Below are 16,992 nucleotides of genomic sequence, written 5' to 3' on the forward strand. Positions count from 1 at the left end.
CAGGAAATGTGGCACCACAATTGTGAACTGTGCTCCATGAATTTTTGTGATGCAATTTTTGAGGCAGTGCTAAATTTCTGAGTACGCTTAAATGATTTTTATGAGACATGAGGAATGAGTTCAGTAGTGCATCTACAACATAAAGAACAATAATTGTGTTGCAGATGTATAATCTCCACTGAACAGGTTTAAGCAACAGCACCCTTTGGATCATATTCTAAGTGTAAGGAAGTTATCATCTTTTCACCTCCTCCAAGACTTTTTTCAAAAATTGTTCCTGAGCCCAACAAACCAAAAAGGATTCAAAATGATTTGACAAATTTGTTTTAATTAATTTTTGTGCTCAACAAAAGGAACATTGTTAATGTTTTGAGTCGAATATGACGCTTCTGAAGAAGAGTTGCATTGAACTTGAAATGTTAATTCTGTTTCTTTCTCCACAGTTGCTGCCAGACCTGTGGAGATTTTCCATAACTTTCTGATTTATTTCAGGTTTTCAGCATTTGCAGTATTTTGCTTTAATTTTAGGCTTGCATCATGTAATCTAGGCTCCTGCAAGCAGAGCAGAAATGGCTGCTGTCTTCACTGAGAAGCCCCTGGGTAGCAAAAGGAATGTGGGAAGTTGCTTCTTGTGACAATCTCTACCAACAATTCAAAAGTTCTACACAATACAATGGTAGAATGATTGCAGATAAAGCATTGATCTTATGCTTGTGGTGTCTGCCAAAGGGTACCTGAGTTCCCAATTAACTTTTTCACTGTACCTGATGGGCAAAAAAAATGTCTGCTAAGGAGTGAAAGCATGCCTTTGCCTTCCTCCCATCATCAGTAAACTACGTTTTTACTTTCAGTCAAGTACAAGGGACTTAAGTGACCTCATTAACTTGGTCATTAATCTCACTCCAAGCAGTTTTCTGGAGAGTGGTTTTCAGCCCCATATGAGGCTGTCTTCCTTTGGTGCAACTTCTAAAGCAATGCCCCCAAATTTTCAGTGTCTGGAAAAGCAGTTTTGCCCACATTTTGTTTTTATAATTCCTCAAGTTAATTCTTCAACTGTGCTGCTGCCATGTCAATCTGCACTCTGATGGGAAGCTCCAGGGGCTGGGGCCTTACCGAACATTATGGCTGGAATTTTCCCGTACTGCCCACCATGAGACATGGAGCAGACATGGGGCAAACCTTGAAAAGGTCCATTGACCTTAGACAGGATTTTAGGGTTTTGAGATGAGTGAGGCTGTAAAATCTCACCCTATACTTCCAGCCACCTGCGCATCGGTAAAGTTCCCTCTGCAAGTATAAAACTGTAATAAACAATGCCCATCTTCATTGATTCTAGCTGTTATGAAAAAGTAAGCTCCAGGCTAGCTGTTCAATAGGCCCTTTAATTGCATGTGTACTCTTCATTTCACTAAACAGCCGACAGTTGGACTTAGTTTGACAAGATGGAATCAAGGCTTTCCATCTCTGAGCCCCATTATGTATTCTGATAGTCTCAGCCTAGTTCCCAATGTTCTACAGTGTATAACCATTCTTAGATTATTATTAAATTGATCTTAATTAGGGAGCCTTGTTTGCAAGGACCACAAGATGGATTATTAATTGGTCTACTAGTATAGTTGAGATTTTTCTTCTTGTTTTGTTATTGAAACTGTGCTTTACACTAACCTTCTCTAGGCCTTATTACTTGGCCTAGAGGTGTGTAATTAACTAACATACAAATACTCATTTGTAATGACCGCACAGAAAGATTAGAGTGAAACAATCAAGAAAATCAGTGATAGTTTTAATTATTCCAATTGCTAATACAAAAACAAGAATGGGCTTTAATTGAATATAATATTTAAATATTTGTTATTCTTCTACTTTGCAAATCCTGTAATGTGCCTCTTTCCCTAATTACATTTGTCTGATGCTTCTGCTGATTTTCTCTCCCTTTGCATTTCTGACTCATTCTAATTCAGACAATTTTGGAGGAAGATGTGGAAGATCCTGTATATCAGGTAATTTTAGGAATCTTAACAAAACAATATCAAGAAACAAAAGCAGTACAATAGACAGGTTTACTTATCACTTTAACGATAAAGAAATAAATTTTATTTGATGTACTTCTTTTGTAAAGTTAAGATCCATTTACATTTAGATTAATACATTGAATGTCTTGGAAAGGTGAGAGCATTGCAATTTGATTTTCAACAACTGGATACAGTCGACTAAGTTTTATTCACAACCTTTCACATATTTGGGGGAAGCAGTGGCATAGTGTTATTGTTGCTGGACTGGTAATGCAGGTGCCCAGGGAACCCAGGTTCAAATTCCCCCACATCAAATAGTGAAATTTGAATTAAATAAAAATCTGAAACTAAAAGTTGATTGTTGTAAAAACCCATCCCCTGGTTCACTAATGTCCTTTAGGGAAGGAAATCTGCTGTCCTTACCTCCTCTGGCCTACATGTGACTCCAGACCCACAGCAATGTGGTTGACTCTTAAGTGCTCTCTGAAAATACATGGGTAGGATTAAAGGCAATTAAGGATGGGCACTAATGCCCACATCCCCAAATGAATAAAAAAAGGACCAGCACCCATTGTTTTATTTATTTATAAAAATTTTCTGCAACAAAATCTTAATTGTATAAGCAAAACATTTTACCATCATGTTGGTGAAATCAAATTCACCTATTGTCTCATTGAGTTCATATATAAATGTACATCATTACATTTTTTTTCATGTTCTGTTTTTGTATTTCCTCCTTCTACTCTTGTGTTTCCTTTTCTTCAAAGGATCGAATCTTGCTGTATGTTTTCTGACAACTGTTACTTACCCAAGTGGTCATTAGTCATAAGCGGATGTAGTACAGTAGTATAATCAAATATAGCCACCATGTCTGCCCTTTCAGGTGAATGCAAAAATCACATGGCAGTACTTGTAGATTTCTCTTGTTCAACAAGTACCTCCAAAAACTAATGTCCTGCTTATTAAACTAATTGTTGTTTCTGGGATCTTGCTGTGTGTTAATTGGCTGCCACATTTGCGAGAAAGAAAGGCTATAAACATTCTTGGACCTCATGGGGATATTATAGGTGTTACTAATGAAGATGGTGAGCAGGAAAAGGCTGACTGGTCCATTAAGCTTGCCCCACATTCATGATGGTTACACATAAATTGAAGTTGTTTCTTCAGCTAAGTTAAATTTAGTTAAGCACTATCTGGATTAACTATATCATCTTTCAAAGAAACTAAACCTAGATCAATACAAAAGGAATTATTTTTCATACACTGACAACAGGGATCCTCACCCACTGACTGCACATACTGAGAAGTCATAGGTACGCAGCCCGTGATTATCCATTCATTGATTCCAATCGATGGGAAATTACAGACAGTGCAGTCATTCGTGAAGCTCTTTGCCAGCAATATCAGCCTGCATATGAGTTGTAAAATATGCCTAGAAATCACAACCCAGCTTTCACTTACATCATCTAACTGCTTTGAAATTGTTCTCTTTATGAGCCTCCTCAGGATGCATTCCAAATGCATTAGAAGACTTATCTTTCATCAGTCAGTCTAACACTAGCTGTATTTCAGCAATCCTTCAAAAGCCCAAGTGAAGTAACAACAAAAGAAATGTAATCCTCCAGAAGACAAATATGTGTCAGACCTTGAAATGTGGTATTAGTGATTTTCTTTTGTAAAACACACTGGGCAAGTCCAGCAATTCGATTCAGACAGTTGAATCCCATCTGGAGGATTATGGTTAACTCACATTCAAACCCACTCTGCTTTGCCGGTTAGTTTTAGCTTTCAGTCTGTGACCATGAGATATTCCATCTTAAAGGGGAAGGACATTCTGATATAATTCATTGTTGTCCATCTTGTACAGCATGTCAGATGAGAGATTGTGTTGATGACCATCTGAGAGAAATGACCCAGTTGTTATGAGAGTCAAATAACAATAACCATGCTTTAGATTACAATAGTGTGTTCTGAAACATTTTAAGCTAATATCTTATATTCTTTTGGGTGCTGCATTCCTATAAACAAGAAAGGCTTGGATGTAGAACTAAAAGAAAGTTTTATAAAACTAATAGAAAGGCTATAATACATTTGTAATAGGGAGTGCTCACATAATGTTAATGCTAGTGGTCAGATTTTTATGGCCACGGCGCACTTCCTAATGATACACCCAAAAGCTAGGGGAGACTCCTAACTGCAAGACTGGAGCTGCATTTTATAGGTGTCAGGCAACTAATTGGTTGCTTTGAAGATGCAAGCCCCATTAAGGGCAGCTGCTTGCCCCAGAAGCTTCCTGCCAGTTGGACAGCTGGTGTTTCAGTAGTCTCAGTGAAACTATTGAGGTGGCCAGTTCGGTGACAGAAGAGGGAGCAATGGATGATGCCACCCTCCCAAACAGGGTGGCAAAGGGGAGCAGGATGGGGAGAGGCACTTGCAGGGTTGGCCATTGCCAACATGGGACCCTTCTGTGAGACAAAGAGTTCCAGAAAAGGAGCCTCTCTCCTGCTCCAAGCCTGCTACATGGGCACCTTGAAGTCTCCCCACATAGAGAAATGCCCATCTGCCAGTGGTAAAATTCCAGTAGCGGCAGAACCAGGACTTAAAATAGTCACTTAACTGCCTCAACTGGCCTCTGGATAAGTGGGCTGGCAAAATGGCTTGATAGCGGGAAGGCAGCAGACACTCCAGCCCCACCTTCCCTTGCTATTTTAAGGTCCCTCTTCTACTTCCCAACTTGTGCCCTGAACTCCAGTCTGACCAGGGCAGCTGAAAGAACTCAAATTCAATTTCTTAATAAATTTGGAATTAAAAAAAGATCAATAGCAATCATGAAACGACTGGATTATGGTAAAAAAAATCCTTCTGGTTCACCAATGTACTTCAAGGAAGGAAATCTGCTGCCTTTACCAAGTGTGCCCCATGAGTAATCGACCCACAGCAAGGTGATTGACTGTTAATTGCCTTCTGAATTGGGACACCAATGCCTAGCAAACCATTCAGTTATTTATTTATATTCATTTTATGGGATGTTGGATTTATTGCCCATCCCTTGTTGCCCTTCAGAACAAGTTGTCTTCTTGAACTGCTGCAATCTCTGAGATAATGGTACATCCACAGAGTGCTGTCAGGGAGGGAATTTCAGGATTTTGACAACAGCGACAGTGAAGGAATGGCAATATATTTCCAAGTCAAGATGTTGAGACACTTCAAAGAGACCTTCCAGGTGGTGGCGTTCCTTGGTATCTGCTGCTCTTGTCCTTTTAGATGGTAGTGGCCATAAAAAGTGCTGCCAAATGAAGCTTGGTAAGTTGCTGCAGTGCATTTTGTAGATAGTACACACACTGCTGCCACTCTTCATCTATGGTGAAGAGATTGAATGTTTGTGGAAGGGGTTGCAATCAAATAGGCTGCTCTGTCCTGGATGGTGTCAAGCTTCTTGAGTTTTGATGGAGATGCACTCATCCAGGCAAGTGGAGAGCTATTACATTCCTGACTTGTGCCTTGTAGATGGTGGCCAAGCCCTGGGGACTTAGGAGGTGACTTACTCATCACAGGATTTATAGCCTTTGACCGACTCTGACAGCCTCAGCATTTAGTCCAGTTTAGGTTCCGCTCAGTAGTAACCTCAGGATGTTGATAGTGAGGGTTTCAGCAATAGTAATGCCATTGAATGTCAAGTAGCGAAGGCAGATATGCCAGGAAAGTGCTGGGGGTACTGCCTAGGCAAGACCCTCCACCTCTGCCCGGCAGGTGCACGCTGTGGGAGACTGGTCTTAATTCACGTCAGAGTGCATTCATGTCAGTGTGAATAGATAATCTAACTGTGGTGGATTATTAGGCTTAGAGGCCTGATATTTAGATCAGAATTTATTATTATGGGGTTCCAGCATTAAATACCAGAAATCCCATTATGTCACTGACGGAAAGTGTGGACAATTACGTCACACCTTTACGTCAGCATGAAGCATAATTTAGTCGTCTGATAGGATTTTACACCCCCATTGTGATTCACACCCAATCTTAATGAGAGCACAAAATCCTGGCCATAGTCAGGCAATATGACAGATGAAAATAGGCAGCCTTACCATTGATGCAACGATGTTCTTGGAAACTTTCTGAGGGAAATTTCTGCTATCTAGTACTGGATGTCAGATAAGCACAATCTGATATTTGAGCAACAGTGGAGGATTCAAGAGAGGTGGTGGTGAAGTTGAATAAAGTAAATATTAAAAATATTTAAAAGACTTCCCAAAACAATAACACATTCTCTAATTTCCTCCTTTTAAATTCAGCAACACATGAGATGAATTTAACTCCATGCCACCAGGCAAAGAAACAGTTTAAAATGGAGTGGGATGCATAGCTAACTACCCCAATCCATTTGCCTGCAGTTTTAAATCACAGATATTATGAACGGTTGCCCGAAGCCAGCAGGGCCCAGCCTCCTTAAATGTGTTAATCATGTCACTGGGACCCAACTGCAGTGTTAACCTGAGGCATGATCAAAGGAGCAATGGTGGTTTCCCTACCAAGCAAAAGATGTCAAAAAGTGGATATGAGGCCAGAGGAGAAGCAGAATGGTAACTTGTTCAAAAATAAAGTTTCCTTCTGGGCCAGGAGAACTGACACTGGTCCCACAAAACAATAAAGCTTTAGCGCTTTTCAGAACCACTGGAGGTCTCAAAACACTTGCAACCAATGAAGTACTATTGAAGTGTAATCACTGTTGTAATGTGGGAAAATGCAACAGCCAAGTTGCGCATGGCAAGATCCCACAATATGATAATGACCAGATAATCAACATTTTTGTGATGTTGATTGAAGGATAAATATTGGGAAGGACATCAGGGATAATAACTTGCCTGCTCCTCTTCAAAATACTGCCATGGCTTACAAAAACATGAGCAGGCAGATGGGACTGCAGTTCACTGTCTCATCTGAAAGACAGCAGTTCTGACATTGCAGCATTCCCTCAGTTATGGCAATTGATAGTCAGGCTAGCTTTTTGTGCTCAAGGCCAGGAATGGAATTCAGGCCGTTATGACTAGAGTTTTGCCCCTCTCTCAGATTTCCCTGTCTCTACCCTCCTGCTATTCTTTTTGGACCCAATAACCTTTGGCTTATTTACCATACACCAGAGACCATAAATTCTGGTCCCTGGGAGCAGTCATCTGAGTTTATAATGTAATAAAATGTCCAAAGGCAGCCACTTCCCAACTAATTCCAGGCCACTTTTGGTCAGAAAGTCCAATTCAAATGTAAATGAGGCCGGGCTATTAACCCAGGTCAGGCCAGCCATTCATTAAGCCATATTCCTAAACAAGGAAAAAGCCTGAAGTCATGTGAAGAAGTTAATCTGTTTTCAGTGGTGAAAGTTGAGACAGAAAATTAGCCAAAATTGCCACATATTTCCTTAGTACAAATAATTCTGCAGACAGTTCTCTGCAATCTTAAATATCAAGTTGAATCACTGAAGAACACGAGATCCAGGTTTAATGACACTCTAGGACCCCATCAGCCTGCGCAGACATGTCAACCTTAGTTTTATATTCAGCCCCTGGCAGGAGACTGGAACTCAATCATCCATAGGGGCAGGAATTTGATCACGATATGCGGGTGGGAATAGAGGTAGAAGGATGTGAAATTTCACACCGTCAGTCAATATGCCAATTCACCAGCTCCATCCTCAGACTATTTTCGAGAGGTCTGGGTGGGAGACTGAGCAATAAGCAACAGGCAGCTAACTGCAGTAATAAAAGACCAATTAAAGCCACTCACCAAAGGCCAACAGGAAAATTCCAGTCGGCCTTCAGGCTTCCCGTGGCATTGGTAGCATGACAATTCCCTAGAGGTCTCCGAGGGGGCAGGCACTCCTAGATGCCTCTGAAGCCCCCATCCACATACCTGGCCACAGGCCACCTTGTAGAGAGCCCTCTGACATGGTAGCACAGTAGCTTTGGCCAATTTTTAATTCTGATCTTTTAAAACTGCTGTGGGAGTGCCTGAAAATGGAGGTGTCCTTCAAAGGCTGCAGCTCTAGCTCAATTCTATTGGTCCTTCCAGCTAGGAGAGCCTGCCCGCCAAGTTTAATTTTCCAATGAGTGTGCTCACTAGTCACTAAATAGTCAATCACGAAAAAGTCAGGTGAGTTAATCCTAGCCCAAAACAGAAACTCCTGTTCAGGGTTAATTAAGTAATATTAACAGAACCAAGCTAACGCTTCTGTGCCCAAATCAAGTTCCCTTGGTAACAGTTACTTGCTAATTTATCGTTTTCTCTAAGTTCTCCCTAGTTCTATGTATCCTGCAGTCATAAACCATGTACCCACAATTAATGTTCCCAGGAAATAAATGGCGTGAGTTGAGAAATTTCTAGCTATTTATATTTAATAATTTTATATATTTTTAAAAAATATGTCTTGTATCTTCTTCTCTAATTGCTTTCCATGTATTCTCCTGTATAGTCATTTTCATTTGCACCTCTTTCACTTTATATCCAACCTAGCTACGCTCTTTCATTTTATTTCCCATTACTTCCTTCTATTTAGTTATCTCATCTACTCAATTTTTTTTCATCTCTTGCCTTTGTTCTTTAATAGACGTTTACAACATTCAAAGAACAACCTCACAGAACAGTGTGTACAAGTATTATAATAATTGGAACTTTGGTATTAAGGCATGCAACATACTGAGAGAATGTGGCAATTTTGTGATATTTATTTACTATCAAAAATAATCTCTTCCTGTGATTGAGTTTTAAGATGGAAATACTCCAAATGGTGACCACACGTCACCTTCAGACACTTTTTGAATTTAATTTCTGTCACAGATATGTTAAGAACTCTTCTTTGAATGCTAATTTTCAAGATTAGGGCATAACCAAACTTGGAAGGTAATGAATCTAAACTTGGATTAATCAGATAAGTGCATATGACAGTATTAAATTCATATGCCCAGCTGGAGAAAGAATCATCTAGCATTATAGTCAGACTGATCCATAATGGTTTTTCAGTGTACTCATGGTGCTGCTCATGAATATAATGACTTATTTGACAATCAAGGAAAATGGACTAGCATAAAAATAGCTCCTAATAGTATTTACAAAAAGAGTTTACTCAGTGTATTGCTGAACCTTATGGACTGGGATTGGTGCCAGTTATCACCCCAAACTCTTACACGTTACCTGTTTTCTGCCAGGCGTCAATGGAATGATTAAAGTCAGCTTTGGAATGCCAGGATTAGGCAAATTTCCAGATTGCTTTTTCACAACCCTGCTGGAACTGCACACTCATAACTGACAGTAAGGACAGGATAATGCTCCTCTGGTAAAATATCTACGCAGCAATCATTGTCCAAGTTCATACATGCATAGGGGTCAGTTTACTAGTTACCACTGTATAACTGTGAACAATGAAGTTGCACTCCAGCAAGGAATTGAAGCTTTCAGGAAAGGATAAAATTGTCTTGAAAAAAAAAGTCCTGAAACATAAAGGTCAATTTCAAGAATAATTTCCAGTTTGTAATAATGTGTAATAATAACAATATTCCTACATGTACATATTGCTAACTATTCTGACAACCAACATGTTGGATCAAAGTTCTGCAGTCTTGCCACATCCAGTCATGAAAAGTGATGGATAGTTAAAGAGCTAATGGAAAGAGGAGTTGATCCATGAAGATCCTCATCCTCAATGATAGCAAAGCCCAGTACATCAGTGCAAAGATCAAGGCTTAAACTCAACTGAACCAGCCATATAAATACTTTAGCTATTAAAGGAGTCAGAGGTTAGGTTAGTAATTTACCTCCTGATGCCCCAAAGCTGTCCACATAAATAAGCAGCTACAAGAACAATTTTGAAGAAAGGTATTCTGCAGCAAGCAACTCACCTGACTCTCCAAAGCCTTGATTTCCACCATCTACATGGCACAAGTCAGGAGTGTGATGGAATACTCTCCACTTGTCTAGGAGAGTGCAGTTCCAACGTAAACCTAACACTATTCAGGCAACAAATTTATTGGCATCCCATCCATTATCTGAAAGATTCACTCCCTAGGCCATCAAAGCATGGGTTTGCCATGTAAACCATCTACAAGTTGCACCGCAGCAACTTGCCAAGGCTTCTTGGACAGCATCTTATAAACCTACAGTCTCCAACACTAGAAGAGAAAGGCACATGGGAACATTGCCACCCACAAGTTCCACTCCAGGCGACACACCATTCTGACTTTGAAATATATTGCTGTTCCTTTACTGTTGCTGGGTCAAAATCCTACAGCTGACTACCTAGCAGAATTGTTGTGTATCTAAACCATACGGACTGCAGCAGTTCAAGAAGACAGTTCACCCCCACCTTCTTAAGGGCAAGTGGAGATGGATAATAAATGCTCTCTTAGCCAGTAACACCCATGTCCCTCGAATGTACAAAAAAATCCCATTTACATCATTTATTTTCATGTTAAATAGTTAAAATGTAGACTTCATACACAAGGGTGGCGATATTTGTGTTTGTAGATTGCCTAAAGGGATCCTGTCTGAACTGTTTGACTTTGCTATTGAAAGTCAATGAGAGATTGCACAGTTGGATTAACCCCTTAAGATTTATAAATGATGATGGTATGGTACTACTGAAGAAATTTCAAGCACCCAATATGTAATTCTCTCTTGATTGAAATACAGATGATTAATAACTTCAAATCACTGAGCCCTGCTTTTGACATTTAATGTCCTATTCAGAGTGTACTTAATAACAGCAATCTAGCACTAATGGATTATTAGCAAGGTAGGCAGTCTGATTCTGTGCTTCTAACGTACACGGAGCTCTGTGTGGTATCTCCCTATGCTATAAAATATTATGAAATTGCTGCTCTTATTCTTGCTTTTGATTTTTCTTTGTTTCTGCTTCTTAAATTTATTATGTACTTTCCTACTGTTTTGCCTTTTCTGCTTTCCATTTGTGCTGTCAATGTAACAGTACATTGTATTTGAGGCTGGACATGAACCAATCCGTGAAACAGAGGAGAGCATTTACCAGGTACAAAATTTTAATTAAATCTATTTCAGAGATTTTCCTGACTAATATGGTGGACACTTTCACTCGTAAGGACTCATGCTCAGTAATTCAAATCTAGCTGCAGAATGAAAACAATTTGTAGTTTTTTAGCCTCACTTAATTATTGTCTTGAAAGGAACAACATAGAAATGGCATTACCCTATTTAAGATATTGTCACCATAGATATCAATATTCATTTGATATAAAAATGATTTTTGACCTAATCATTAATAGTTAAAAATTGACTGACAGTTAATGGCCATGATAATTGTAAGGAAAACTAATCAATGTTTCAGAGAAATAATAAATAATATCTTATTGCAGCATATCAAAAGGTTTCTTATGAGATTGTTAGTGTTACAGTAAGGTATCACTGGTTCAGAGTTGATGATGCTTCATAAGATATCCACAGTGAAGAACACCAACAGACAGAATTAAAGAAGTTATCATCTATAACCTTAAAAATAACTGCTGACATCAATTTCATGTTGCAGTTGTCCAGGAAACAAGAAAATAATTCAATCTGGTTTGATGCTGTGACTTTGTAAATGCATTAGCAACAGTTGCTAAGTGGGACACTCTCTCTTATAGTGTCACCAATTTAATTTCCATGTTAAATTCTTGATGGTCTGAATAACCCTAAGCATGGTTCATACTAGATGAATTTGCTGTAAATGTCATGCCTGTTGAAATGTTAAAATTGTTTTCTATGTGCTGTAATTGGTGATATCATTTTCCAATGCATCATTCATTCTCCAGGATTACTAAGCAGGCATTATGTAGTCTGTTGGTAAACCCAGTACAACCTCTTCAAGGAACTGTACTCTCTCAACACCCATCATGGTTAAGATCAGAGAAATCTGTCCTGTGTAACAGTAGGGAATTTCAAGTTGCTTATTTAATAGCTTTCACTGCTCATCGTCCACTTTCCTTTAAGCTGTTTATCACAGAACTGTTACACTGCAGAATTGGCACAGTGCAGTCCATTTGACCCATCATATCTGCAGCAGCTCTCTGAGTGAATAATTCACCTGTTGCACATTCTTTCTTTTCAGGCTAATTTCCTTTTGAATTTCTCAGCTAAATCTCTGCTACACTCTCAAATAGTACATTCCAGACAATGCATGAGAAAGTTTTTTTCTTATGTTGCTTTTGCTTCTTTTTCCAAATAGTCTAAACCTGTGCCCTCTTTTCCTCGATCGTTTCACAAGTGAGAACAGTTTCTTCCTATCTGTCCTGTAATGATTCCTCCTGACTTTGAATACCTCTATCTAATTTCCTCTCAGTCTTCTCTTGTGACAAGGCTTTCACCAGCAAGTGGTAATCATGACGGAGAGTTTTGAAGAGGGGGACCTCATTGGCTCTTTTGGGCACCTCTATGCAGTGCGCAGGGTCTTTGGGTAGTCTAAAACTAGCATGGGGCTCAAGTGAGTGGAAGGCTGGAGGAGAGAGCAGGTGCCTGGAAGAGCCAGACAATGCAAAGGTCAAAGAGAGCAGGAGTGTGGAGAGCTCTATGCAAACTGACCCTCAGAGAGCAGCAGCGCAGAAAACACGGGGAACTGGAGAGAACAGGAGCATGGAAAATAAGGGAAGCCTGAGGGAACCCAAGCCTGGGTAGAGTGTGAGCCCACAGTACAAGAACTCAGAAGGATAAGAAGTTATAAGAGAATGGGAGTCTGGCAAACGGGGGACCCAGAACGAATATGAGTGTGGAGAAAGTGGGAGACTGCAGGGATCTGGAGATTGTGGGAGCTCAGTGAGCTCTGGAGCCTGGAGAGATTGAGAGCCTGGGAAGAAATGACATACAGAAGGGAGCCTGCAGAGTGTTTGAGGCTGGAGAGATTGGGAGTACAAGGAAAACAAATGACCAGTGAGAGCAGCAAGGAGCAGGAGCTCAGGACTTGCGAGTTGCAACCCTGGTAAGAGCTAAGGCCATCAATCAGACAACTCAAAGCTTCTGACAGTGACTAGAGAATCAGGAAGTGGAACTGGACCAGGCCTGCAGCTGGTTGGAGATCTTGTCAGACTGAGTGGAAAGCATGCATGAGTTCAAGAAGTCCCAAAGAGAAAAAGATTCCCGTTGGTTCTAGGAAGCAAGGTAATCTTATTCTTGTGCTCACAGAAAGTTAGCAGTAGGAGTGCCAACAGCTGAACTCTGCTATCCAACTGGTGGATCAGGCGCATTGGTCATGAATATTCATTATAAACAGTCTATTTCTCTAAGTTAATGTTTTCCATTCATGTTTATAAAGTTTTCATGTCAGTGGGATAAAAGGTCTCTGTTTTATAACCTTCGTATGATCTATGTGCTCGAATCCCATGTTACATGAGGAAGGTAATCTCAACTTTTCCAGTCTATCTTCATTGCTGAAGTTCCTGACCCTGGAAGCATTCTGTGAATCCTTTCTGCACTCTCTCCAATGTTTTCACATCCTATCAGCAATTTCCTAAACTGAATGCAATATTCCAGCTGAGGCCAAACTGGATATTTAAACTGAACCCATATATGTATATTATATATAAATAATTTAAGCCTTCCAATGCACATGATAATTTAAAATAGACAGTCTGTGACATATTAACCATTTAACACTGAATGTCACCAGCAATAACAGTAATGATTTACTTATGATACTTAAAGAAATGATGAGCAGGATATTACTCATGTTTCAAACATCTCCACTGTGGTAAATATTTGCCATTATTTTGTGCTTGAGTTGTGAAAATAACTATCAAAGTAAAATCACTACTGTCATAACTCTCTCAGGATACCTTTCTAAACTACAACTAAGGCAGAATCGTGCTTCCATCTTCATAATTTATTAACAATGTGCCCTATTACTGTAGCTGCCTGGCATGTCTGTTCCTAATGGCAGATTGAAGTTTCAGAGTAACTTTTGGGTAGGTGAGATCTATGCAAGGTGGAATTTTATAGAATATATTTATAAGAGATTGTCAGTCATAGGTATCCTTCCATTTATTTAAGAGAGTAAACGTGCAACAAATCCTTTGGGGATGAAAGAGTTTCATGTAGTTCACTTTTGCTGATGGCTGAAGAGACATGAAAAGCAGGTTCTACCACAAATGCCGTCCATGAGGTGGATATCAGGTGCTGTTGTTTTCCTGATGTGGAAATGCCGGCGTTGGACTGGGTAAACGCAGTAAGAAGTCTGACAACACCAGGTTTAATTCCAATGAAGGGACAAAACCCGAAAGCTTGTGAGTTTACTATCAAATAAATCGGTTGGACTTAAACCTGAGTAAAGAATCTACTGCGAGTGAAGAAGTATTAGCCAGAAAATTATCCCATGCTTTCCTCATATAAACATTTCAGAGGAGCAATGCTGCAGGTCACCTGGTTAGAGTTTAAAATAAGTGGCTGTTTATATCCTATTCTTTTAACACCTGATAATTCAAAATGCTTATTAGAATCAAAGTATTATACTAAGCAAAAATCTTTGAGTGATAACTGCATACTTTTTCCCCTATATTGTTCCATTATTTCTCACCTAAAGACTAGAGGTGGTCATACAATTTTCTCCAGGTGTAAAACAGGGCATAAAATCTAGTCCCATGTAATGTTCCTCCTTTTTGATCATTTCTAAATAATCTGTAAAATTGTAACGTTTTGTTATGAACCAGTGAATTGTGTCTACAGTACATGCTGCAGATTAGATTATTAGAGTCCTTGAGAATGCTATAGCAATGGTATGATTACCCCTGAGGCTACGTGGCGGATGTAGCATTTTATTCCAGGAATGACATGTCTGGCTACACCATTACCTTTTGATAATGTTGAAGCCTTTATGGAATCAACTGTTTTTCTTTGAAACTATCAAAAATTACATGGTTCCATAAGAGTGTTGTGACAGTATAAGATTGTTCACTCGAAAATGTGTTTTCTAATTGTACACACAGGTTCCCACAAGTCAGCAGAAGGAAGGTGTTTATGATGTGCCAAAAAGCCAACCAGTGAGTCAAATCTGGATCTTTCTATCCTGTGCTTTGTATCACTGATTTTTTAATATTATTAATTAAGTTTATGTTAAAATATGCTGAATCTTCAAGTCTGTTTTTTAAGTTAGATGTGTCACCTCACTGAGCTACTTTCACATATGTCTTTATCTAACCTCTGGTTGTAATGCTTAATGATTTGCCCTTGGCATCAATTTCCTCAATATGTGAAGATCTAATCTGCTATGCGTACCCTTGCGTATTCATCAATATCTTTCAGCATTATGCCCTGGCAACAAGAATCTAATCAGTTGTTTGGATAGTTTTAATTTGAATAGCTGAAGTAGCAATTAAAATGACCAGAAGCATTTATCTAATGTGATTGAGAACTGTGGGTTTTTTTCCTGTACGATGACGTAACATATTAGACAGAGATGGTGGTGTTGTGGTGGTAATGTCACTGGACTAGTAATCCAGAGGCCCAAGTAATGCTCTGGGGACCACAGCAGCTGGTGAAGTTTGAATTCAATTAACAAAATCTGAGATATAAAGATAGTTTCATCGTGACACAAAACTATTATTGATTGTTACAAAAAAATCCATCTGGCTCATTAATGTCCTTTAGAGAAGGAAATCGCCATCCTTATCCAGTGACTCCAAACTCAGAGCAATATGGTTAACTCTTAAATGCCCTGTGAAATGATCAGTTCAAAGGGAATTTTGAACGGGCAACAAATGTTAGCCTTGATGGTGACGCCCACATCCCATGAAAGGATTTTTAAAAAGGGTATAGAAATGCATATAGGAGTGCAATTATTAGTCAAGTACCTGTCATTCATTGCAGGTAAATTGGTTCACTGTTATTGTTGAATAATTAGTACAACCTTGTTCATCTACTTTCTCTCTATGGTTACATTGGTGTAAATGATAGGGTTGTGTTGTCATCACAACTATAATTACCATCTGTGAAATTATGATATTGGTGATAAGTAATGAGCAGTCAATGAATGAATGTATCATCGTGGATTGCAAGGAAATTGAGAATGGAGAAAAATAACTTAAGAAAGTATAACAATTATGTTCTATCATTGCTAAATTAAATACTCAATACATCATCTTTGACATTATTGGTTTCCACATGGTTGCAAAATTCTCATACTTTCAACAATATTCTACAGAGTATAACTTCTTTCTATACAATTACTACTCCAGTATCTGAAGTCTTCTAGCTTCATTCATGAGCACAGTGCAAGAAATTATTTATTTAATAAACTGTCTTTCTGTTAACTCTAACCTCCAATTCCCCTCCCCATCCTCTCTCTGTCACACACCCATATGCATGCACTCACAGGCACTTCGTTGCTTTAATCTATGACTATTGAGCTTTTAATTTTCCTCTGTTGTTGCTCATCAGCTCCAAGTATCCCATTCTATATGTTCTTCCTTCTCATTGCATTTGCTGCAAATATCACATGGGGCACATGGCACATGTCATTTCGTGAGATGTGTTCTCTGTGATCCTGTAATACCTATCTATGTAGTTTAAAACTTTCATATAATTGATGCTTGTAGTCCATGGAAAAAATGCCCATCATTACATCAATGTTGTGGCTTAAAAACAAGAAAACAATGAACTGAATTAACTGAATAGTACTGAAGTAAAGGCTGGAATTTTATGGGACCATTTTGAACATGTTCAAAAGATGTTGGAGTAGTGGGGGGGGCGGGGGTGGGGGGTGGTGCAGTGGCGCAGGTGTGGATTTATAATGAAGTGGAGGCCATAAAATCAGCACAGAAGATATTGGATTGCAAGTCTTCATGTTGTTTCTGCATTCGATCAATAGTTGCTGATATAGAGTTTGGATTTTGCCCACTGATGGGGTAGGAATGTAATTAAGGCCCTTAACTGGCCAATTGCCTGCAGTTTTACAGTGCATTTTGTATTTTATGAATGACTCTTGCCGTGTTGAAAGAGG

General features: G+C 39.2%; 1 protein-coding gene across 1 annotated transcript in view; it reads left to right on the top strand.

The window, feature by feature from the left end:
- Positions 1-16,992, top strand: part of dab1a (DAB adaptor protein 1a) — a 229,285-nt gene that overhangs the window by 133,144 nt on the left and 79,149 nt on the right. Inside the window, exons 9-11 of the mRNA XM_080196471.1 lie at positions 1,962-2,000; positions 10,984-11,043; positions 14,981-15,026. Of these exons, the coding sequence (XP_080052597.1) occupies positions 1,962-2,000; positions 10,984-11,043; positions 14,981-15,026 (145 nt within the window). The remainder of the gene's footprint in view (positions 1-1,961; positions 2,001-10,983; positions 11,044-14,980; positions 15,027-16,992) is intronic.

The sequence above is a fragment of the Carcharhinus amblyrhynchos genome, chromosome 9, assembly GCF_965287045.1.
Source record: "Carcharhinus amblyrhynchos chromosome 9, sCarAmb.v2.hapA, whole genome shotgun sequence".
NCBI classification, from domain to species: domain Eukaryota; kingdom Metazoa; phylum Chordata; class Chondrichthyes; order Carcharhiniformes; family Carcharhinidae; genus Carcharhinus; species Carcharhinus amblyrhynchos.